Source organism: Colletotrichum paranaense (genome assembly GCF_030867605.1).
Source record: "Colletotrichum paranaense strain IMI 384185 chromosome Unknown Scaffold_5.1, whole genome shotgun sequence".
In the NCBI taxonomy this organism is placed as follows: Eukaryota; Fungi; Ascomycota; class Sordariomycetes; order Glomerellales; family Glomerellaceae; genus Colletotrichum; species Colletotrichum paranaense.
Genome location: NW_026848963.1, coordinates 2,351,799 through 2,375,943, shown reverse-complemented (window position 1 = coordinate 2,375,943; position 24,145 = coordinate 2,351,799). Strand labels below are relative to the sequence as shown.

At 54.6% G+C, this 24,145-nt stretch overlaps 8 protein-coding genes across 8 annotated transcripts; 1 reads left to right on the top strand and 7 right to left on the bottom strand.

The window, feature by feature from the left end:
• Nucleotides 1–1,504: 1,504 nt before the first annotated feature.
• On the bottom strand, nt 1,505–2,269 carry CPAR01_07185 (uncharacterized protein; the record flags this gene model as incomplete). Its single annotated transcript, XM_060491455.1, has 3 exons — nt 1,505–1,756; nt 1,816–2,106; nt 2,168–2,269. The coding sequence occupies 3 exons, from the start codon at nt 2,267–2,269 to the stop codon at nt 1,505–1,507; spliced, it is 645 nt and encodes a 214-aa protein (XP_060350329.1).
• Nucleotides 2,270–3,913: 1,644 nt separating this feature from the next.
• On the bottom strand, nt 3,914–7,024 carry CPAR01_07184 (uncharacterized protein; the record flags this gene model as incomplete). The annotated part of the gene is made up of 6 exons (XM_060491454.1): nt 3,914–4,512; nt 4,575–4,634; nt 4,801–5,128; nt 5,183–5,744; nt 5,846–6,102; nt 6,161–7,024. The coding sequence occupies 6 exons, from the start codon at nt 7,022–7,024 to the stop codon at nt 3,914–3,916; spliced, it is 2,670 nt and encodes an 889-aa protein (XP_060350328.1).
• A 291-nt stretch (nt 7,025–7,315) lies between these two features.
• Nucleotides 7,316–7,765, bottom strand: CPAR01_07183 (uncharacterized protein; the record flags this gene model as incomplete). Its single annotated transcript, XM_060491453.1, has 1 exon — nt 7,316–7,765. One exon carries the CDS (start codon nt 7,763–7,765, stop codon nt 7,316–7,318), a length of 450 nt encoding a protein of 149 aa, XP_060350327.1.
• A 335-nt stretch (nt 7,766–8,100) lies between these two features.
• CPAR01_07182 (uncharacterized protein) lies at nt 8,101–9,972 on the bottom strand (the record flags this gene model as incomplete). The annotated part of the gene is made up of 4 exons (XM_060491452.1): nt 8,101–8,535; nt 8,593–8,885; nt 8,943–9,328; nt 9,383–9,972. 4 exons carry the CDS (start codon nt 9,970–9,972, stop codon nt 8,101–8,103), a joined length of 1,704 nt encoding a protein of 567 aa, XP_060350326.1.
• A 3,334-nt stretch (nt 9,973–13,306) lies between these two features.
• On the bottom strand, nt 13,307–14,646 carry CPAR01_07181 (TfdA family Taurine catabolism dioxygenase TauD; the record flags this gene model as incomplete). The annotated part of the gene is made up of 5 exons (XM_060491451.1): nt 13,307–13,510; nt 13,563–13,664; nt 13,733–14,104; nt 14,161–14,499; nt 14,560–14,646. 5 exons carry the CDS (start codon nt 14,644–14,646, stop codon nt 13,307–13,309), a joined length of 1,104 nt encoding a protein of 367 aa, XP_060350325.1.
• Nucleotides 14,647–15,557: 911 nt separating this feature from the next.
• CPAR01_07180 (metallopeptidase MepB) lies at nt 15,558–18,026 on the bottom strand (the record flags this gene model as incomplete). The annotated part of the gene is made up of 3 exons (XM_060491450.1): nt 15,558–15,753; nt 15,869–16,596; nt 16,689–18,026. The coding sequence occupies 3 exons, from the start codon at nt 18,024–18,026 to the stop codon at nt 15,558–15,560; spliced, it is 2,262 nt and encodes a 753-aa protein (XP_060350324.1).
• A 1,281-nt stretch (nt 18,027–19,307) lies between these two features.
• CPAR01_07179 (plays a role in the entry into G0) lies at nt 19,308–21,413 on the top strand (the record flags this gene model as incomplete). Its single annotated transcript, XM_060491449.1, has 4 exons — nt 19,308–20,032; nt 20,097–20,122; nt 20,178–21,112; nt 21,207–21,413. The coding sequence occupies 4 exons, from the start codon at nt 19,308–19,310 to the stop codon at nt 21,411–21,413; spliced, it is 1,893 nt and encodes a 630-aa protein (XP_060350323.1).
• A 323-nt stretch (nt 21,414–21,736) lies between these two features.
• On the bottom strand, nt 21,737–23,845 carry CPAR01_07178 (uncharacterized protein; the record flags this gene model as incomplete). The annotated part of the gene is made up of 4 exons (XM_060491448.1): nt 21,737–22,621; nt 22,681–23,124; nt 23,227–23,617; nt 23,784–23,845. The coding sequence occupies 4 exons, from the start codon at nt 23,843–23,845 to the stop codon at nt 21,737–21,739; spliced, it is 1,782 nt and encodes a 593-aa protein (XP_060350322.1).
• Nucleotides 23,846–24,145: the final 300 nt, after the last annotated feature.

Below are 24,145 nucleotides of genomic sequence, written 5' to 3'. Positions count from 1 at the left end.
TTTCGCTCGAACTAATCCGCGCTTGCCAGGCGCACAACCTTCCTCACCTATTGGCCATTTAGCGGGAAAGAGTGCAACAGATGGGAGGCTGGGGACCTTCCTAGTGATGAGCTAATGCAGGGTCTAAGTACCTTGGCTGCGAAAGATGGGTGGAGAGATACATGCGGTGGTGTGCACCCTCGTCTTTTCCCCAGCCAGCTGGTTTGGCTTCAGGGACCCTCAGTGGCTGCCGCAAGCGGGGACTTTTACATCGATTACCTCAGCTTCCTCCCTCTTTCCCATCTTTGCACCTGCACCTTCCCTCCCTCAGTCAGTGAACCTGCCCAGAGTCGAGACGGATACGGAGTACGTACCGCGTTCTTGCCGTCCAGCTCGTGTCCGGTCGCGCCGTTGCTGCCACGCCAAACCCTCTGCATCCAGCTGGGTTCCTGCCCATCTCGTGTTTGAATCATCAGATGGACGCCGTTTCCGTCTCCCACAGCCCTCGTCATGTTGTTTCCTCTCCAGCTCAGCTCTAAAGTCTCCCAACCTCTTCATTCCTCGCAAACCACATCACCGGTTCGTCTCCTGACAGCTTCGACCTGCCAGCGGCGCGCTCATGACGCCGTCGCCACTCAACTGCAGACGTCCATCACCCCCTACAACATCCACAATGTCCCATTCCCAGCCCTCGCTCAACATCTTTCCCCCGTCAACAATGTCTTACGCTTAAACCGACATGAAAGTCCGAACATGATCTTTACCCACGCACACAGACACTCTCGGCAATCTTGAGCGCAAGCAAGCGAGGCCACTTTAATTTCCAGTCGACTAGCCACATTTGCAAGCAGCCACACAGCCCTGCATCTCAGGGGATTGTGGCCCATCTACGCCAGCCGAGGCGCCAAGATGATTGGCCGTCTCGTATCTTGGGAGTAGGATGCGTCCGTTCGAGCACCATCAGATTTACCTCGCGCATATGCTACAGGCGTCCAGTGAGTAGAACAATGACCGATTGCATCAAAGTCCCTAAGGATGCTTCACTTGGCTTCTCTGGTCCATCCTTATTCATTGTTTTCAATCTGCTTTTTGCATTTCTTTTGGATGTTCCGTCCTAGCTGGACTAAAGACTAACTAACACGGAGCAGCCTGCATCTTTTGTCCCCCTTTGCACGGCCCGAGAAAACACATTCTGCAACAATGGACTTGTCCCGTCGCCCCTTGCATCAATCTGGTCAATCCATCATAAGTCGTCTCGTAATTGGCGCCAAGCGAACCTGTCCCTCGACCATCCACCAGCACATCCTCTGCGTCTTTGTGTGTCCACGTCCTCCCGACGGTCTCGAATCAATGCGGTCCCCTTGGGAAGAAAATTTGGAATGGTAAGAAGTGAAAATTGTATAGACAAAACACCCAATCATGTCCTCGTCGCTGACGATCATCAGATCCGAAACAGAAACACTTGGACACGACACGCTAAAGAAATTCAAACGCTCTTGTCAACATCATCCCAAAGTTGCTCCGCTTAGCAGGTGTTGAGCATGGAGGTGAGGGCAGTCTTCTCGGCAGAGGTGACGGTGAGGGCCCAGTAGCTCTTGACCGCAACCCAGGAGCGGGCGTAGGTGCAGTAGAAGCTGGTCAGAGGGGGCTTCCACGAGTCGGGGCTCTTGTCGCTCTTGGACTGGTTGACCTCATCCGTGACAGCCCACAGCTGGGGGCGGGTGAGATCGTTGGCAAACGACTCACGCTTGGCAGTGGTCCACGATGCGGCACCAGACTGTCGTCCCATGTTAGCATGCACCTTTAATTCTAACATTGCGCACAGAGCAGACTTACGATCCAAGCGTTCTTCAAGGGGACCATGTGGTCAATGTCAACATCGCTAGCGGCGGTCCAGGTGGCACCGTCATAAGGGCTCTTCCAGGTACCGCTGGTCGCGGAGCAGGCAGAGTTGACAACGACGTTGGTGCCATCACGCTGGAGCACAGTCTCGCGGGTGTTGCAGGTGCCGGAGATGGTGTCCCAGGTGGGGAACAGGTCACGGTCGTAGGTGCCGGTGTTGGTCCAGGCGGCAACGGTCAGAGCAGCGAGCTGGGTCTTGGCCGAAGCGGCGGTGGGGATGCCAGGCTGTATGCAAAATGTCAGAAACGGCTTCGGCAACGGCCAGCCACAAGAAATTCGGACTTACGGGGGTGGGCATCGGCAGGGGCTCGGCGACGGGGTTCGGGGCGGGGACGGGAGAGGCAACGGCCGCGCCGGCGATCATGAACAAAGCAGCAGTGACCTTCATTGTGACGGTGGCGAAAGGGCGGATGGATGAGACCGGGTGAGAAGGCAGGACTGGGATGGAGGCTGGAGTGATGTGGTGAACGGGTGGCTTGGCACTGACGATGAAGCAGAAACAACAAACTGAGAGCGGGAGATCTGCCGTGATTTATATCCTCCGTCGACGTCCTTGCGGTTTATCTCGTTTGTCGTCAAAAGGACTCCCTCGTCGGCGGGTCGCGAGAGTTCCCAACACTGCGTTTCCCTCGCTTGTACAACGTCGAACCCCACCTTCATGTCGTTTGCAGCTCCGTCGAGCCAGTCACCACGCCGTCCGACCCCACGATTGTCTACCTGATGTCTTAATCTCCAGCCTGACCCTCCAGGAACCCGCCGACGGTGCGGCATTGAGTCGATGAAACGGCGCGCTGTTCTGAAAAGGGGCACTCTGTCCGGCCACAGTACGACCCAAAGCGACCGTCTCATAGGGCTTTCGCAGGGGGGACCACAGGGTTCTGTGGGCGAGCTGACAGCTCCGTGTGCCTTTATCTCTTGTGTTATTGGCGGGGTAATCTAAACGTTTGCTCAACTTCCCAGTCTCTGAGTGCCGATGCACGGCGCGCTACGGCTCCCGCTCTCTCGTCAACCTTAAGCCTGGTCCGTCCCAACTTTCCCAACCTTAACGCCAAGCTCACGAGAGTCGAGAACCAGCCACTCACGTCTCCCGGCACCGGCACGTTATCTTATCGGTCCCTGTCAATCACCTGCGAAAAGCGACATGGCTTGGCTGCGAAATCCTGGTCGTTCTGTCAATCTGTCTTCCATCTTGGTCCTGTCCGCTGCACGTCAACCCCTCCATGTCCCGGCTCCTTCAACAATAGCGCACGGGGTCTTTCACGAACCTTCCTGTTTGGGGGCCAGCTGCCGATGATGCGTGGTCAAGACTTCATGAGGAAGCCTGCCCTTGGAGGTGACGCTCGTGATAGCAACCTCTCAGGGTCTCGAGAATCGAAACGAGGCAACCCACGAGCTGCAGGCTCGCAGACGTGCAGCACACAAACAACGAAGCCTAATGTCTCACGCCAGACGAATAGAGGCAGGTCGACGGGAGGGTAGATCCGGATCACCACTCGACACCGCAACGCCGCAAACCTGGAGAAGCCATCTCGACCGCTGGTTGGACTACATTTACGACAGCCAAGCAGGCCTGCGCAAGCGCTGATAGCGATCGTCATCCCAAAGCGGTGTACAACATGGGCTCGGATTCGCTGCTTGGCCATTAAACATAGTTTCCCGCCATACCTCGAAGTAGCGTTGCCCGTCCCCATAGGCTGGCGTTCTCAGAATCCCATTACTCGTGCGAGGCGGACCTCCCCAGGATGGCAAGACGCAAAAGAGCCCACATCCCGACCTCCGATCGGACCTTGCATCTGAATAAGCTTAAGCGGCACCGAGTTGCAACTTCACACACACGCCATTCTTTATCATGGAGAATATCTCGGCCGACTGCTATCCCCCGCCTAGCCTCTGTGTCTTATCGACAACCTGACTGTTTGATTGTCTCTCAGAAGTCAAATCCGCCTTCACCCATACCTGTACATCCGGCCTTTCCGCCAAACCAGGCACTCTGTCGCCGTCACTTGGATATCAGTCAAGATTCAGGGCAACTTCAAGCCTCGGCAGCGATAAGAAGATTGCAGGGGAGGGAGATATCCCGCGGAACGTAATAAGCTTGACCAAACGAAGAAGGACCACTCACCCCGACACACCCTGCCGAGCACATGCCCAGCAGCTCGGAGCCGCAGCCAGTAGCTCCTCCACACGTTCCCGTTGCGCAGCTGCCTACAGCTCCGGCGCCCATGTTCGCGAAGCCTGGCCCAGCGGGATACAGGGTGCTCGTCGTCACGGCGGCCACGACCGATGCCCAAGGTCCGTCCACGGCGATATCTTTCCCCCAGAATAACGTCTTATCTTCACCGCGAGGTCCCATGCGCTTGCCAGAGTCCACCTTGAAAGTCTCGCTTGCCCTCTTGCGCGCCTTGGAATGCGCTTCTTCCAGTCTATTCCTGAACCCAGAACGCAATGGACGTGTCGCTGTCCGCTGCGCTGTCGTCTCGTTGGTGTGGACCGCCGGATGCGACGAGATATGCGCAGACTCGGCGGCTGGCGGCATGGGCATATTGTTGGCCTTGGAGGCTGCATGCCATGCTTCGAGAACTAAGGTACATGTACGCTCAGCAGGGGTTTGGTAAGTAAGTGTGGCTGATTCTAAAAGTAACACAGGCACACATGGGGGCGCGGGGAAGTGTAGTGGTTGCAAGATGCCTTACGCTTTTCCTCCTTGCCTATTCCGAACATCTTGGTCGTGGGCAAGGCCATCACCCTGACGGCTACAGATAACACATCTGCAGTCAGTAATCACGGCCAATTTCATTGTAGCTATCACCATCGGAGTGCGCCGAGCAGCGAGAACATGCGATATCACGACTTCCCCCTCGGGCTGGAGAGATCAAGATGACAGTGCTCTGGGGTGGTGGTACTGATAGGGACACTCACTTTCGCAGTACCAGCATTTGCACTCCGAGTAGATCTCGCCGTACTTTTCCTGGTATGTCTTACTTGTCCACTCAAAGGCTGTGCTTAGTCGATCCTCGTCAACTTTGTCATTGTGATCTACAAAGGCCCTCGTCTTTGCGAGTGTGAAGACAAAATAGGACTGGGGAGAGAGCTGGTGCGTGTGCCACGCGAGGTCGACGTCAAGTGTCGGGACGGCAACTTTGTCCTCTGTGGACGAGGCAATAGCGATGATCTCGACGAATCGGGCATACTTTTCTAAAAGTTTTCCCATGATATCCCGCGCTGTAGGAAAGTGCAACCAGTTGAGCTGCCAAGATCAGTCACCTGGCCAGCTCAGTATGTGAAGAGAGGAAGCCCTCACCTTGCACATCTTTTCAGTAAAGGTTGCTTGGCGCATCACACATCCTACGAGGTCAATGGAGAAAGGCGACGAGTTCTCCCAGTAACGCGACATCATCTTTCTCGTCTGCCGTTTTGCGTCTAGACTCAGACGGAAGGCCGTCACATTTTCTTGGCCGGGCCGACTCATCACCTCACGTAAGTTCTTGGGATCTGCAAATTTACCTGTAAAGCTCTCTTCCATGGCATCTCGCACGGCCATAATGCTCGGGGCAGTTTTGTTTCTGGGCTTGAACATCTCGAGGATGTGTTCCGAGAGCCCGCGACGGGCCAGGCGGGTGGGGAAGAGCCGGTCTGGGCATTCCCCTGACGTATCATCTGGGCCGTATTGTAAAGGATTCGGTAGACCTGTATCGAGGTCGAGGGTTGTTCCCGGCATGGCGTGGTTGGATTGTATCGAAGCCTGAATGTCGTCGCGAAGTTTTGCTGCCCGAAGAGATTCGTGGGTCATCATGAGTCCGCACGAGGGGCAGGCGTGGGCTAGTCGCCCGTCGGCGAGGCCTTGGCCTACGATGTCGAGTTGTCTTTGGAAGCATTGTCAGATATCTGGCATCCATAATAGCGGGATGCTAGAGCTACGAGGTAGAAAAGTCTGGAGTGGACTGCTGAAAGGGACAAAACTCACTTTGCACTCGAATCGCTCCGCGACACTCCACACGTCGTCCACGGGATGGAAGCCAAGGTAGAACACGCAGGGCACGGTACATCTTTGGCGTCAGGATCGTCTTCGTTGTACCAGGCGAGGTTCGTGTCAGCTTCCCAATGTGCTTTACACGCGTCCGAGACGACGTATTCAAAACTTGGGCTGATGATGGCAGCGTTGACAATGGACCAGGGGATTCCTGCTGCCCAGAGGGAGCTGTGACCGTAGCGGAGGCAGTCCTTTGAGAGTGTCAGTATTTGGACGATGATTGTGATAGCGACAAGGGGGTCTATTGACCTCAAGGTAGAGTCTCGGGTTGAGCATATGCGCGTGCCAAACGAGTAGCACATCTAGAGGTGGCAGCATCTCCTCGCGCCAAACCATCGGTTTCGACTCGGGGAACCCTTCATAACGGGCCCGGTTCCGATGCTGTCTACTCTCCCCAGTCTCATGCTCGGCTTCGCCTTGGTCCTTGCTTTGACACTCGGCTGGATCTCCTCCATTAGACGAGGATAACGACTGACTAGGTTTGGACCCGATGACGAGCATGTCGCTCTCGAGGAGCATGTCTGGGCCGAAACTCCGCCACCATGCTGCGTAGCGGTCTACCGCGCGGCCGAGGTAGATTGCCCACCTCTTTTCGCGGAGTCTGATTAAGATATCCAGGTCGAGTTCAGGTTTGGTTCCAGTGTCCGGATCCATTGGCGCTCTCTTGGTGGTCTTGTGGTTGTGTTCTTCGCTCTTCGTGCCGCTGCTGTCACCATCGCAATTCCGTGTTTCGGTGTGTTTCATGGGAGTAATGGTGGCACCGGCCCGCGCATCCCAAATATCCCAGAGACCATCGCGGTACCCTGTTTCCGTCTTGAGGCGGTTGAAGGCTGTTAAGAGGCGAAGGTGCGCTAGACATGCGTCTTGGGTCGGGAAGGATGATGGAATCGGGGTTTCAGGCGGGAGGGCAAGATTGATACCCATGGCGATGCCGGCTGGGACGGAAAGATCCGGATCGGAGAGCGCGGTACCGTGGGACAAGGGAGGGGCCGAGGCGGCGGGTAGAGCGGATCCCGGGTTTGCGGCGATTCCGGATGCGGAAGCGGATGTGGAGCCTTGGCCGTCTTCCGGAGGAGGAGGAGCCCGTTTGCTCTCTCCCTTTCTTTTCCACATTACGCAATGATAGGACTCTTCCCTGCCTTACGCGGGTTTGTTAATTCGAGTCGAATGAGTCGGGTCCGTTTTTATAGTTTCTTTCTTCAAGAGAGACGTGAGCCTGCCGATTGCTGCGATGTGGAAACTTTCATGTGCGGCTGTGCTTGACCGTGTCGGTGAGTGAGTGGCATCGAGGGACGGTAAAGCGGTGTGCGTTCCTCAACCCGCATAAAGTCTTGCTTTCCTTGCGAATAGGCAGTTCCGAATTGGATACTTTGGGATCGGGGGGTTTTAGTTCGCAATTATCCTCTAATTCATACCGGATGTTGCGCCGCGTCCCTCGTTGCGGTTGCGAGTGCCTTGCGTACCGCCAGGTAGGTCTTGCGGGAGGGTGAAGTTGGAGTCAGTCAGGGTAGAGGCGATCGAGATTCTCCCGCTGCGAGATCCAATTGACGTCGAAACTCTGACCGAGATGTCCCAGACGCCGTGTACGCAGTACGAAGAAAATCGGATTGCGGCGGTGACTTGGAGTAGTTTATGAAATATCCATGATTCATCTCCACAGCATACATGCATGTTCCATTGTCGATCAGTGATAAAGAGCCGTTCGGTCGGATCTCGCTCGACAGGTGTGTGTGGTGTGTGGTTTGGTGTGTTGGCTCCAATGACGGGCACTGGTTGGGTGTGCATCAGACCCCGCAGGTAGGATTTGTCGCGGGGGAGCATGCCAGTCCAGAAGGATTCAAATGTTTGGAGCATGGTGACGTTGGAAGCGGGTTCAGTTTGCCGTGTGAACGAGCCATAGTGTGTGATGGGCATTTGCAATGCTTGGCGGTGAGGCGTTATCTTTGGACTACGAAAGTCACGTTAGAGTTTGGGACATGCAATTAAGATATTCTTGGTTAAATTGATTTGATTCTGGTATATTGCAGTAAATAACATAATGTGTGCGGTATTCTCCGCTTCCGATGCCTCAACGCCGTGCCATGCAAATTCATTAGATGTAAAGATTAGATCCGACGACCCCTCATGTTCGCCAACCATGTTGTAGCTGTATCATGATCGACTTGGTTGGAATCATATTCCTCCACGCATTAGACTCTCTCCTGGTGAGAGGTTCCGTCGACGGCGCTCTTGGGCTGCAGGCCTTCTCCCTTCTCACTCTGCACGCCACCGTCGCTGACGCTGGCATCAAGGTCTGTTCCAGCCTTCTGGCGGATGCGGTGCATCTCCTCAGCAGAGGGAGGTACCCATTGGGTGCTCTTCCACGGCTTGACGCCCTCCAAGTACATGGTGTCAATTTCCTCCAATGTGCGTCCCTGACCCTCGATGACGAAGAAGTAGACAACGAAGCCAGCAACCAGGTTGCATCCGGCAAAGACGTAACCGTATCGGAAGTCAATGGCGCCAGTAATGAAGGGAGAGAAGAAGCCGATGAAGAAGTTCCAGATCCAGTTGCTGGCGGTGGAGAGGGACATGGCCTTGGCGCGGTATCTCGAGGGGAAGAGTTCGGCTTGGATGGTCCAGATCTTGAAGAAGTTAGCACACGACTGAGGAGAGAATGGTGCGGACGCTTGATGACTTACCATAGGTCCCCAGGTGGTAGCAAAGCCCAGAATGAAGAGAGAAGCGAAAACGATAAGCACGATGCCGGGGCCGACAGTATTTTGAGGGTTCTCGCGATCCAAGCTGAAGTGACCGACGGAGGCAAAGATCAAGAAGCAAATAAACATCCAGCCGGAGCCAACCATAAGCGACTTGCGTCTGCCATAGTGTTCAACAATGTAAAGACCGATAAAGGTGGTTCCAAAGTTGATAGCGTTCAGGATGATCTGGGTGATGAAGGAGTTGATGTTGACAGACGAAAAGATGGTGGTTCCTGGAGGCAAATTAGACTCCATAATTCAGGGAAACGACATGGGATAAGAGGACTCACCGTAGTAAAAGAAGTAATTGGCACCGGTGAGTTGCTGGAGCATTTGCAGTCCGCAACCCAAGGCAATACGCTGGGCCATTTTAGGGGCCTTGAACATGCCAGAGAACTCCTGGACGGCATTGCCCTTGATCTGCGATTCAGCCCGAAGCTTGCTCTCAATCTCCTCGAGTTGGATGTGAATGCTGTAGTGGTTCTCGGGAGCGCCGTAAACTCGGCAAAGGGTATTCTTGGCACGCTCAATGTTGCCCATGCGGTAGTCATAACGGGGAGTTTCGGGGAAGGCAAGAATGCCAACGCCGAGGATGATGGTCCAGAGCCAACCAAGACCAATGACGATGCGCCAAGAGCCTGAACTGTTTTCGAGATGCGTGACAGTGCCATAGTTGCTATATCTCTGTTAGTTGTCTCTCTCAGGAATGCTGCGTTGGCTGTGCACTTACAAGCACGCGGCGAGGAAAATGCCGAGAGTGATAAAAAGCTGGTAGGCACAAACGAGAGCACCGCGAATCCATGGCGGTGCGGTCTCGGCCTGGAACATGGGAACAATGAGACTGAGAGCACCGACACCGAAGCCAGCGACCAAGCGGCCAACCATGATTTGTTCCCATGCTCTTTCAGCGGCAATTTGGATGACGAAACCGATGGAAGTGATGAGGCACCAGAAGGAAATGGAGTACCGGCGACCAAACTTGTCGGCGATGGGGGCGGCGCACAAGGCACCGATGAGGGTACCGATGGAGAGGAGACCGACGATCAGACCGGAGCGGACGTTGCTGAATTTGATGGAGCCGTCGGCCTTGTGCTCGCCGAACCGGTCGAGGAAGTCGGGCATCTCCAGGAATCCGGAGATCTGACCCGTGTCATAGCCAAAGACCATGCCACCCATGGAGATGAGGATACCCATGGCCCATGATCGCCCCGAAATACGCTTCAGCGGGGAGTAGTCGAGATGGGCGAGGTCCTGACGGGCATCGCTTGCCTTCTCAGAGGCAGGATTGTACTTGTCGAACTCAATCGTCGAGAACCCCATGTTGGGCGACGATTTGTGTGGTGTTGTGGGTAGTGATGTTAGATGAAGATGATGAAGAGATGTGCCAATGATGGTTCGTCCGAGACAGAAAGAAGCGTGTGTGAGGAGGACATGGCGGGCAGTATTATATGAATGTTTCGTCGATCGACAGACGAGACGAGGATTGAGAGCCGCTCGCAAGCGCAGTACGCTTATGCTGCTGAATGGGTGGGCAGAGTTGGGGGCGTCCAGTCTCAGTCGGCTAGGGGCGTGACGTCAAGAGAGGACCGAGGCCTTGGAGTCAGTCAATGTGCGAGAGAGACCACACTCCAGAGAGTGTGCCCGATGACTTGGGACGGACGGCGGTGCCACCGTATGCCACCGAGGTGTTGCCGTCCGGGGCCCGGGGTCTCCAGGTTGAAGGAATCGGCCCGTTCCCCATCTTTTTCTGGTGTCAGGCAGAGACTTCAGAGACGAGAAGGAAGCCGAGGGGACGAAGATGGAGATTTGGCGGATGTCATTGGGTGTGTGGGCGCGAACTATGGAGGCCTGGTCCAATACTTCTGTGTAGTGTCAGTGTACACCAGATTACCAATGCAGCTCTGGGGATGAGAATCATGGGATTCTTGGGAATTGTGGAAACAGACCAGGCAGAAAGAACTTACAGCGTTGGCCGGGGATAACATGGTCTGTCGATTGTTCCCTGGCACGACGTGGAAAAAAATCGTGAGATTGAGCAACGGCTGGATGACGTTGATGGGCGAGGTGCGTTTTGTGGGAAACCCAGGGGGGGCGTGAGATGATGTAAAGATGCTGGATCCGCTCAAGGCCGTTTTACAATGCAAAGTATCTTTTGCGCATAAACTTGGTGTGTGGTACCAAAGAAAGCCGTTTTTGTACAAGTATCGGTACCGGTACACTAAGAGAAGGCAAGTAAGGTGCAAGGGTGTGCCGGAGGAACCGGGGCCGGGGTACACTACACGAGCAGGTGGTCAAGTTCTCTGGAGATTCTTTCACGGCATATTCGGATTGCGGACTTGGGATTTGAGAAGTGAGCAACTTTGTGTTTGATAAACTGCGGATGAACATATGGTTAACGACAGACTTCTTTGATATGGAGCTTGGTGATATGTCGTGGTGAGGTGAGCAACTCACAACACGCAACACACGTGACTCTTCTCTTCTGTCCGAATGTTCCTTCTCATCCAATTGAGGTACACAGTGCACAAGTAGAAAGAGGGGCGATGAGATGAGGCCATCGTGATATGATACGGAATGTATCCGGCCAGCGAATCTTGTGTGGAAAGATACATCAGGTGAGTCCCTGGACAGACGAAGGAATGGTGCCGCGGCAGAGGGACGGCAGGCGCTGCCGGAATTGCTGCCCACGTCACTGCCAACTGCGCACCAGTGAGAAGGCACAATGACAAGCGGGACGACACGAAATGCAGTCGCGTTGCCAATCATCGCCAAGCTGCTTCCCGACCGGGTGGATCGGATCTCGTGCCAAGGGGCCAGTCATCCCAGGCAGGTTCTCGAGGCAGGTCCCGATCGCTACCTTCTTGCCGAATGCATATGGTCCCTTTGGCCCTTCTTTCCCTGGCAACTCGAACCCGAAATGGTTTACTGCGTAGTGCTTGCCAAGTGAAGGCACAAATGGAAGCCATGGAAGGGCAGGAGAGCCGCTTCCTCGAGTCTCGGTAAAAGTCTTGGATGATAAGAGACACAGCCAAACAAGCTCTGCCGAACGGGGGCCCAAGAAATCTTGATTGAACCACAGCACTTGCCTCAATCCCCAACCCCTGCCTCACATCCTCCTAAGTTCCTTCCTCATGAAAACCAGTACGTATCAATCCAATTCAGCCCCGCCAACACCATACATCAGATGACGTCGTTATTCAAAACACACGGAAAGAAGAAAAAAGAATGGAAGGAACCCAGAGATGTTGGAAAAAGATATCGCCGTGACACCTTCACGGCCCATCTCCGGCTTTCCGTTCTTCAGAGCCGTCGTTGCTCTCTTTCGGCCCTTTTCTCCCCTCAACCTCCAGATGTCTCCAGAGTCTCCAGCAAAGCCCCAAATATTCTCCAGAAATCTCCAGTCTTTTGCCCTTTCTGCTGCGTGCGGCAGCGTGTCACGGTCTCTCTTTTCTTTCCCCAGCTCCAGAAAACTCAGAGTCTCTTGCCTTATTCTACAGGTCTAACCGGTCTGTCGGTCGCCGTCCGAGGGAGGACCGACGCCAATTCTCCCCATCCTCCATCCCACCCACCCGAACCACGCAACCTACGCCATCTTCCCCTCGGGGCTCCCAGATCTGTGGTGTTCTTTTCTCTCTTCAATGGATCATTTGGGGCCCCTTCCGGGGAACGAGATGCGAATCAAAGGGGTCTCGCACCGTCCCCATTGTTTCGGCCTCCGCCACGACGCCGTCGCCCCCAACGGCCAACCACATCACCATCGAGCCCCGTCTTCCCCCGTACACCTGTCCGAGTCTCGAATTTTCTTTGATTTCTCCGGTCTCGTAAGAGAGGTCGTAAGACGAGGTCATGAGGCTCTCATGGGGTTCGGCGATTCCTAAGAAGATAAGTATCGTGCCTCGGCTCAATCGTCTCCACAGTTATTTTCGTCAGTTACGCACTCACCAGAACCGCCACGGACCATACTTCCCAGTACTGTTAACTTCGCGACATATCGACGATGCCCAATCTCCACTGTTATCACGCGTCACTTCTTTCCAGAGAACAAACACCTTTCCAGCCTGTACGAGAAAAAACTGGATCTCGATTGGGAATCAAAACTCGACCATCAGGGGACGATCCCTCCGCCCTAAGTGACTGATTGTCGGATCAGCCACGTGCCTAGCCCCAACATTCGCCATTCAGTTGCGCCAGTTCATCTCCATTACGATCCATCCGACTGTTACAGCCATACAGACTTTTTTTTTTTTTTTTTTGGTAATTGGCGCCGTCCACTTTTCTCGGTCGCACTACGGTATCTCTCTGCATTGCTATGCGCACCTATTATACGGATGTATCATTGCACCTCACGATGGTCTGCACGGTTCCGGCTTCTCCGTAAATCCCCCAGGCGTTACTCTGTCACTGGACTGCCAGGGCGTCCTTGGTCATGGTCGCGGGAACGCTGGGCCCGCCGTGCTTCCTCCCGCAATAATCATTCTTCCTGTTTCAACTTCCGAGCTCCCATGGCTCTCCCTGCGGTCCCGACCAGTCCCGACGATCCCCGATAAAATTTCAATGTCGCCGACATAGCACATCGGCACCTTCAGACGCGTCCACATTGCAGACCCAAGCGTTACGTGATCAGAGCTGAACGGACCGAATGCTGTTATGCGACCTACCACGTGGACTCTAAGCCATTGACCCCCGTCGGCTTATCAGCCAAAGTGGTGATCCGAAAGCCGTGTCGCAGCCCTTCCTGTGGGTTGTGGACGTTGTAGTCCGAGATGGCAGTGTGCGCCGTCACTCTGTTATCCCAGAGAGCGACAGTTCCCTCTTCCCACTTGACGCGGACTTGGAAGTCCTGGCCGTTGTTGATATGCTGTTTCTTTTTGTCAATAGGGATCTGAAACCCGAATGCTGGTATCACAAACCTTAAACAGGAGCTTCAGCAGCGCATCTGATTCCTCATCTCGAAGGCCGACAATCCTCTTTGTGAAGCCTGGATTGATGAACAGCGCCTTTTGGCCAGTTGCCTGCGACACGGAAGACATTAGCGGGACGGACTTGATCGCGAGCTACAAGTCATGGCGACATTACATACGGGATGAATCCGAACAATGGGATGCTCCGACTTGACCGGCTCCCTCCGCACAAATTTGCCATCTCGACGACCGTTGTCGGCTTGGGTAAAGCCGCTGTGTTCTGCTCTCAACCCCTCGAGAAGAGCTTGTATCGGCCTCGACAATCGCGCATACGCCGCCGTCTGAGAAACCCACGCCGTGTCGCCGCCCGTCTCAGGTACAGAGAGAAGTGTAAGGATCGTGACGCCCGGTGATTGGTGCTCATACGACACGTCTGAGTGGTACCCGATGGTCGAGAGTTTGTTGCTCTTGCTCCGGTTGCGATACTCATTGTCCGGACCCAGGTAGATGTTGTGCAGCTCGAGATGGCCCTTGACATGCGCGCCGACGGGCTGGAAACTTGTCAGCAAACTCTTTGCCGAAATGGCAGAGTGAGATGGCCACGAACGTGGATGTGGAGAGGACCAAAATATTTCCCGAATTTCTTTTGCTTCTCGATGCTGATGTCCTTGAAGTCTTGGTCTCGGAACACGACGACGCCGCGCTCCGCGATGAGAAGTGCAAGCTCGTCTCTCTGTCTGTCGTTTAGCTGAGATAGTTGCAAGCCTCGAATCTCGGTGCCAATGACTGGTGTCAGCTTCGTGGCCTTGATCTCTTTGTTGTTCCTCGGAAGGAGATTTAGCTTCTCCTTGTTCGCTACGAGACCGCGGTCGTTGAACTCGAATGGCTGTAGCGGGGGAAAGGATGTCTTTTCGTCGTACACCGGCAAGTATTGGGCGTATTTGTACTAATGTCATTGTCAATCTTGTTACCTTGATACAAATCAAGTGATGTATTAATGGCATACCTGATCGTGGATCTTATCATCGTATGCCAAGGTCAGCTTGACGGGTGCCGTCTCAGCGTGAGTTTCGGTTGTAGTGGTTGTAGACATTGTAAGTGATGGTTCTTTTTTCTTTCTTGCTTCTGGGTAATCAAATCGACAAGTTCCATCAAATGTTTGATCCGTCGCGTATCATGGCTGGTTCATTGGGCCTGCTTTAATATGGTATGTACCGAGTCTGGTATTCTAAGAGTCAATCGCGTCAATCGACGTGATATGGCGATTACTGAAGCCATTCATCCTTTGGCTCGCGCCATTGCGACTTGCATGCGGGGAAGGCAAGATAACAGCATCACTGTGCAGTATCACCATTTTGACTGGACGCGAGATCCGGAGGGGGTTCGGATGTGAAGCTTGCGTTCATCGGCATATTCCAACACCACAGTCATTGGGACCTACACTGCCCAACGAGGACGAATCAAATTGTCTCGCCCTAGCTGTACCGCTGCTATGTATTGCTGGCAGTGACACTGGCTTCGTCTTGTTGATCCATCGGCATTAGTCGACGTGGTTTACGTGATTTGTGAAGAGGATGGCATCAAGTCCGATAGTGTCCCGATGCCGAAGATGACGCGGGACCGCTTCGGCGAGGGTGGGGTGCCCCGCACCGGCTCCGGAAAACGTATGACTATACCGGGAGAGAACCTTAGGCTTCGCATGTCGTCCCAGACAGGAAAACTGTCCTTGGAAATGGAATTGGAATCGCCAGCGAATCCTGTCCAGACAAGGCACTCTGAGGGGTCGCAATTCTGGGTCGATCCTATTTTTGGGTTATTGAAGTGCTTAGTTCTTCGGCGCCAACACTGTGGCACATTCGGAGTATCGGAAGGCCACAACTTAGTTTCCAGGTATTTTCTTTCTTGTGCTCTTGTCGCCGGTATATAGTAATGACTTCCTAGCAACCACCTACAATGTTCGCAATATGATAGAACCATCACTTCCTCGGATGAGAATGGGCAAATCTACGCCGACAATCCCAATTCTTCATAAAATGGCCCCATACGGACCTCACGACCAAGAAACTCCAACAAGGTCGTCATCTCGGGCTGGCCGCCCCCCTTCTCCAGCACGCCGTACCTATACTTGCGCCCTGCTTCCCCGCTCATGGGGTCCGCCTCGAAAATGGTTGAGAAAATATCTTGGGCGTAGACTTTTGAGCTGTTCGTCGCAAACACAAGTTCAGTTAGTGAAGACTTCTTTTAATGGTCACCTAAGCCGACGGGAGGAAGCCTCCGAAAACCGGGAAAGAGGGGGCGGAGAAGTGTAGACTCACAAAAAGTACCCGTAGAACCCGGCATCGTACTCGTCCATTAGGTGTCCGATGTTAGTATACCCGTGTCCCCAGTTGGCATCGTCGCCTGGCAGGAGAGGCGGATCGTCCGTCGGGACGATCTCCCGTCGGAGGCTGTTCCATAGCGTCGTAAAGTCCACGGCGGCTTCTCCCTCGACGGCACCGGCGGCAGCGTTGGCAGTTGGATCCTCCTGCGTGATGGTCGACGCGGGCAACTGATGCACAGCCATATCGAAAACGCTAATAAAAAGCTGCTGCAGCGTTCCCAGCCCCTGGCCGACGTGCTTCGCGGCAATGAGGCCCTCAACGACGGACTCTGGGATTCGTTCCGGTGGCTGGGTCAATCCCTCCCCTGCTTCTCCTTGCACTCCCCTGATAACCTGCTTCTCCTGCCAGTCCAGCAGACACTCCTCAGATAGATACGAGTAATGTCGGCCCAGCCCGCGTAGCTGCTCCGCGCTCCAGCACCAATTCTCGAGCATTTGAGACGGCGCCTCGCCGAAGTCGACTACGGTGCCCATGGGCCCGTGGAAGCGCGCGAAGGAGGTGCGGGAGACGAGGTCGTGGATTGCGTGGCCTAGTTCGTGGAAGAGGGTTACGACGTCGGCGTGGCGGAGGAGGGTTGGGGAGGATGGAGAGGAGGGAGGGGGGAAGGAGCAGAGGAGGGCTGTGGAGGGGTATGTGCGGTTTTGGTCTGGGTTTGTGAAGCCCTGGGAGATCGTTAGTCTTGGGTAGATGTAGTAGACAAAGAGAGAGAAATGTGGTGATGATCTCTGTGGGGTGGGGAAAGGAGAGGACTTACGGGTACGAGACTGAAGTTGGCAGGGTTCCCGTATTTCCCATCTCGATGATAGAGGTCAAGGTAGAGATACCCCAGAAACCCGCCCCCTTCATCAGCAGAGTCCCACGCGGAGAATAGCCGCACATCTTCATGCCAGACGATATCCTCCCCCTTCCCTGTGCTCGACAAGGCATCCCTCGCCTCTCTGCCAGCAATTTCGAAAAACTCCATCCCAAACAACCTCTTAAAGATACCCAGCATGCCCTCCACAGTTTGCTCTAACGGGAAGTACTCTGAAATACGTTCCTGATCAACTGCATACCCCTCCTTAAGCAACTGATTCGTGTAGTACGCCGTGTCCCACGTATACAATTTCCCATCATAAATCTCGCCCCTCTCCTCCTCGACATCATGCCTCTTGAGCTTCAGGAGGTGTTCCTTTTCCACTTGTCCGCCCTGGACTAACTTCTCTCGGAGAGAGGAGAGGAAGGACGTGACGTGAGCCGGGGACCCAGCCATCTTTTCTTCCGTGCTGAGGGTCGCGTGATCGGGGTACCCCAGCAAACGGGCAGCCTCGTGGCGTAGGAGGACGACGCGCCGGAAGATGGCGATGTTCTCGCGGCAGCGGGTGTCGTATGCCAACCGGGCGCGGCGGCGTGTGTTGGGCCGGTGGGCGGTGCGGAGGAGGTGAGAGAGGTGAAGGGGGATTTTGATCCGGAGTTTTCCTGCCGTCTCGGGGCTTTCGTCGTCCCCTTCTTCGAGACGTGCGAGCGCGTCGGGCGGGAACCCGTCTACTTCCCTCGGGGTGAACCATACCGAGACATCTGCCTCGGCAAGGTTCCTTGCGTATTCAGCCGTGAGGGACACGATTTCGGCGCGGATTGTGTGGAAGCGGTCCCGTTCTGATCCAGCGGGGATACGTAGGCCGTTCTTGACGAATTCGCCATGTTTCTTGTGGAGATAGTTCCTGGCTTCCGGGTTCAGGTACCGTGTTTCCGCGGCGTCGTTGTAGACTGCGTCGACGAGCTTGAAGAGCGCTTCGTTGTTGGCGCCTTCGAGTTCTGCGTCGCGGAGGAGGGACCGAGCTTGGGAGGAGGCGGAGCGGGTTTCTTGGTCTGGGGAGACTGCGTTGTGGAAGAGGAGGAGGGAGGATGCGGAGTAGAGGGCGTTTTCGGCGTGAGCTAGCGGGAGGAGGGTGTTTGCGTAGGTTGCGTCGCGGGTTGAGATTGTTGATGGGATGGAGGATTGGGCTGCGCGGTGGGTTGAGATGAGGGTGGTGATTGTGGTTAGGATTTGGGAAGGGGAGGTTGTGAAGATGGGGGGTGGTTGTGGGGGGTTGCGGGGAGGGGAGGGGGCCATGGTGGTGATGAAGTGAGATGGGAGCAGGGTTGAATTGGGAGTGGAGGTCGAGGGAGTTGTTGAAGCTTGAGGTGTAGGAATTTGATGCCAAGAGCGGGATATCGTGATCTTTTGAGTCTGTGGCGTTTAGGCAGCGGTTTTGCTGGTTTGGCGGGGAATCACTCACTCGGAGGTTTCAACTTTTGCGATCTTGTTGGTGCAGGGATGATATGCGAGGGGTAGGCGGGTCGTTTGCCGGTTAGCTATCTTCAGCGATGGGACTGTTGGATTCAAGAGAGATCTGACAGAGGAAGTGTTCGTTGATGCCTTCGGCAGAACACCGGTGCCGTTGTGATGTTTACCAGAGATTGGACGAATTTGCAGTGGAATGCAAATTCAAAACACCACAAAGCGCTAGGCATCCAGTATTATCAAGGTAGTGACACAATCAGAATCTCGTAGGCAGCACTTTAAAGATAGCGCCCGAGTTAACGGACCCCTTTGCATGCAGGACTAAGGTGCCTCATGTTGGACTAATCTGCAAGCAGTCAGATCCGGGAAAGGCCCGGATGGCGCCCCCGCCCGTTTTCGGCTTGATTGGCCGATGGGCTGTGCCGAGATCCGGCCGGCCGGGGCGGGGAACGGGGCGGGGAAAAGCCGGGGCTCAAGGGGTCGGACGAGGGAGACCGTCTCGGCTGTTCGCTTTGAGGACAATGACTATCTTCGAAGGATCAATTGATTAACCCCACTAGAAACGAGTTTCCTTCGGTGAGGCAATCTGGAATTGAGGGTCCACGCTGTTGTCTGAGTTGTCCAGCTTGTAGTTGTAAATGACCTTGGCTACAACGGCATACTGAGATCCTACTTAGATGCAGTCCATGGCCTCCAATTGAAAGTGTCAAGGCACTGACAACGTGAATACCTATCATCTGGAAGTAAATGCCACCCTGCCTCTAGGAAGATTAGGCAGACGTTGGAGGGTCGAGTGCAATCCCCAACCAAAGCGCGTCAGCTTTCATGTTCCCCAACAATCTCAGCATCCTCCGCCAAGGATTATAGCGTCTTGGGCCATCCTACTCGCCTTTATTCATCACTCGAGGCTTCTCAATTGCACTCTTACTGACTAATTGCGCCGGTCGGGCTGACGTTCCGGCCACCGACTTTATTTGACATCCTCACGCCACTCCTTCAAACCTATAAACGCAATCGTTGATTCATCTCGTAGAACAAAGCATCCACAGAAGATTGACTTTGTTTTTTCCTCCCTCATAACACAGTTCCTTAGATTATAGCAGGGCCAACATGGCCAGCATATCTTCGGGCCTCGCAGTTGTCTATCCTGTGGACGAGGGAAGCGGCAAGCTCGGAAGCGCAACACCGTCGCGACGAGGCCCTCCCAACGAGAATCGCCATCAAATCCCCTCACCACCGCAATTCCAGGAGCCCCCCATCTCTACCAACCGCACTCCATCAGTCCAAGATGAGCATCTCAGCAATGCCCCCGATCCCGATCCGCCTCTCCCCTCCAACCCCGCCACCGCCATCCCAAAGCCCTCAGGAACAAGCATAACCCTCACAATGACATCCCTCTGCCTCTCAGCAACCCTCTCCGCCCTCGACATGACAATCGTCACCACCGCCGTCCCCAACATCGTCGCATCCCTCGACTCCGTTGCCGGCTACATCTGGGTCGGCTCCGCATTCATCCTCGGCTTCACGGCCGTCACACCCGTCTGGGGCTCCGTCGCAGACCTCTGGGGCCGGAAACCTATTATACTGCTCGCCCTGACCATCTTCCTGGCGGGGAGCCTGTTGTGCGCGCTGGCGCCGCACATGGATGCGCTGATTGCGGGGCGCGCGGTGCAGGGTGTCGGTGCGTCGGGGATGGGGGTGATGGTGAATACCATCATCTGCGACTTATTCTCGTTGAGGGATCGAGGGTTGTATCTTGCTATTATGTCTGTTATTTGGGCTGTAGGGAGTGCGGTTGGGCCGGTCCTTGGGGGTGTGTTTACTACGCGATTGGAGTAAGTACTCCCTCGGTAAGATATAATTATTGACTTCGACTGACCCATCTACTCCTCTTGTTAGCTGGCGATGGTGTTTCTGGATTAATCGTAAGTAGCCCCCACGTGAACTAGAACACCCAACGGAAAACTGACCATGTTCAAGTGCCAATTGGTGGCGTTGTCTTCATAGTCCTCGTCTTCTTCCTGGACCTCCCTTCACCCAACACACCAGTATTAGCAGGCCTCAAAGCCATAGACTGGACGGGAAGCGCCCTCTGTATGGGCGGAGCTCTCATGGTTCTCCTTCCCCTCGACTTCGGCGACGTCGTACACCCATGGTCCTCCGCCACCGTAATCTGCCTCATCGTCTTCGGCACCGTCGTCATTGGCATATTCCTCGTGAACGAGTGGAAATTTGCCGCTAACCCTGTTCTACCCCTTCGACTTCTCTCAAGCTGGTCGAAAGCGGCAGCGTACAGCGTCTTCGCCTTCAACGCGTACGTATTTATCGGTATCACGTACTACCTGCCGCTTTACTCCCAAGCCGTGCTGGGCGCGAATGCGTTGACGTCGGGGTTGTATATGCTACCGCTGATCGTCTCTTGCTCGTTGTCTGCAGCGTTTGCTGGGGTTTTCATCCAGCGGACGGGACGGTATCGAGTGCTCATGTACGCGGCGCAGGTGCTGCTGATTCTCGGCACAGGTCTACTCATCAACCTCGAGTTCGACAAGAACCTGGCGAAGCTGTTCACTTTTCAGATCCTCACCGGCGTCGGCGTGGGGCTGAACATTGAAGCGCCGGTGCTGGCGGCGCAGGCTGCGACTACGGTGCGTGATACGGCTGCTGTGGTGGCTACAATGGGTTTCCTCAGGTCTATTGCGACGGCCATTTCTGTGGTTGTTGGTGGGGTTGTCTTCCAGAACCAGATGAAAGCTGAGAACCTGTATCTGGTCGAGATGATTGGTGGCGAGCTCGCTGGTCAGTTTGATGGAGAGAATGCGTCAGCTCATGTCGAGGGCATCGCTCTGCTTGCGGCTGAGCAGCAGGTTCCTGTGCGCCAAGCGTATTTCAGAGCGCTTAAGACAGTCTGGATTATGGTAAGTAAGCTCTCAACGTTGAAACATTGCTATGTGAAATATTCTTGAGGAACCACCGTTCAGTTTGCGTACATTTGCTAATAAGAACACCCAGTACGTCGCATTTTCCGGCCTGGCGTTGGTGCTCAACCTCTTCGTATCAGAGCACCATCTGAGCAATGAGAGGAAGGCGGCTGTTCTCGGCGTCGATCGAGGAACCCCAGGCTTATTAGATCAGCCAGCCCAAGTAGAGGAGATACCGCTCGAGACGACTTGCAGACAGCACGACAATGTCCATCAACTCAGAAATCGGGCCACATGAGAAGGAAGTAGAATTCGAGCTCCTCGAGGAGAGTTATTAAAGCAATTAGATTTACAGGTACCAGCCCTGAAAACGCCTCATAGCGTGTGGACTCTATGCCCTGCGCTGTCCTTGAACCCTGGACATGATTTTGATACAAAGAAAACTTGTCGAGCTGTGACCATAACCCCGTTCTAACCTCCCAATTCCCCGCTTTCCTCACACTGAAGGCCGTTATGATGTACAAACTGTTATATGAAATAAATGGCGGTTGTAAGTTTCTTCTTCACGCAGAAGCCATCGATCAACTTTTCAGGAAGCTCCGACTGTAGGAATGCCAGGCATCAAGACTTCCCCGCTAACGAAGACTCTATAAGCTGTCTCTCCGCCAACCCTCTCTCCCAGAACTCGGAACCCTCGGTCAAATTTCGCCGCAGGGTCTTAGCGCTGAGATGCTTCGTGAAGCGGTCCACGGCCAGAATGACTAAGAGGAGAGCCGCCACGGTAGGCAGCGTTGCGCCGCTCCTGAGGTAGGCGAAGATGAACTTCTCGGACCCGGCGCCCGAGGCGATGCCGACGGCGAAGAGGGCGGCGACACCGCGCGTCGCGACGGCGGCTTTGTCAAAGATGTTGAGCGGGCGGTCTTTGTGTCTGGTGATGAGGATGAAGACGGCGAAGAAGGCGACGACGAAGAGGAACGAGGACCAGTAGTAGATGTATACGGTCGAGTAGGCCGGGTGCGCAATCTCGCCAGGGTCCTCGTCGCCGTCTGATGTGACGCCGTTGTAGGACTCGAATAAGACGCCGAGGACGCTCTTGGTGAGGCGTTCGAAGCCGGGGGGCACGAAGAGCGAGTCTGTGCCGGTGATGTTGGCCGGCGCGCAAATGTCGGTCGTGTTACCGATTTTGTAGATTTCTTGGTAGACAAAGGGGATGAGGTTGCGGATTTCGGCGCTGTTTGGCATGTTGAGCTTCTCAAATGCCGTGGCGATGGAAGTTGTGAGGGCTTGCCCGTCTTGGTGCTCGTTTACGCAGGCGTTGCGGACGGAGGAGAAGAAGTCGCTGAAGTAGCTGAGGACCTGCCAGGCGAGGGCGATTTGTTGGGAGCCTTCGACGACGCCGATCATGCCGAGGTGGAAGGGGAAGTGGAGGACGGCCCAGATTTGTTGGCGGACGGTGCCGAATTTGCATTCGGGGGGGTTGTCGAAGTAGAGCATCCAGTTAAACATCTAGGAATAGTTGAGTCAGTTGATCTATAGTTAAAGCATGGTATAAACGAGTGACATACCAAAATAAAAACGATGCAACCGACGACGAGGCATGCATCGAGCCGGAGGCCGGTGTCACCCATCAGGACGCCGACGACCTTTGTGGCACCAATGGCACCTTCACCAATGATGACCAGGGTGAAGAGGCCCATTCTCTCCGTCAAGTGGGTGTGCTTGAAGCTGAGGTTCCTCCAGATGGATGACAAGCCGAGGGTGATGGCGACCTCGATCACAAGGATGATATACCAGACGTAGTAGATACCCAGGCCGTTGCCGGACTCGGGCGAGAAGGCCGGCGTCATGGAGTAAAAGGCCCCACCGGAGAAGATGAAGAGGACAATGGTGAGAGACAGCGGCCAGTTCAAGGCCTTTGTCTTCTTGCGGACAAAGTGGAGGGCGACAGAGTACTGGGCTACGAGCAGCAGGCGGGTAGCGAAGAGGATGTTACACAAGAGTTGGAAGTTCTACATTGCATCGTTGTCAATTAGGGTACTGTATCATGATTTCCGAGGCTTCCGTCTCCGTTTTCAAGACGGAGATACAGTGAAAGTTGAAAGTAGACATACCGCATTGTTGTGCTCTTTCGTACCGGGACTGAATGATGACCCAACGAGAGCGAACCCGACAAATAGACAGAACTGCAGGATCTTGCACATTCGCTCGTACCCCGAGTCGATGGAGAAGCGAACATCGTGCAGCGTAATCTGGAACCATGTGAACCAGATGATGGCGAAGAACCCAAGATAGGCGGCTAAACTGGACAAGTCGGTGATGCTGTGCGTCTGCGTAAATGTCTCGAGGTTGGCGACAAAGAAGAGGTCGGAGAAGAGTTCAATGGTGTTTGCATTGTGCCGGACAAAGAGGCGGATCTCGCCCGTGTCTTCATCAGCTGAGGAGACAGGTGACTCGATCCAGGTGAGAGGCGCGATTTTCTCTTCTTGGAGGTAGTCTAGGCCCCTGGACAGGAAGGATTTTCGTTAGTTTGCTGCATGATGCGGGATGGGGGTTATCGAGAATTGGGTTGTTGGTTTTGGCCGCCCTGTCACTCTCGCTTCCCACTTTCTTTTCGGCAGAGTGCAATAGGTGAGAAGGCGCGTATTGGATACGACGTATGTTGACTTACCAACTTATTGATGAGCTGTCAGAGTCGACCCGACGGACCTGGCTGCTCGGGAGCTTCGCCATTGTGTGGGCGGCGAACAATGATGGCGTAGGACGCCTTGTGAAGGTGTGTTTGGATCGCCTTGGACGCCTTCTTTCTCTCTCTTGCGAGTCCGAGGGATGGATTAGATGTTGGATTGATGTGTAAGAATGCGAAAGGGAGGGGAGGGGAACAAAGAGTGGTTAACATGGTCTGGAATCACCGGAGAAGAAGGGGCCCAAGGGGGTGGAGGGGGGTCGTCAACGGCCAACCGGCATTGGCAGCACGTCAATCAAGCCTTCAGCCCTGTGGACTTTGTGGTTCCGTTTGTCGTTCCCCGAAGA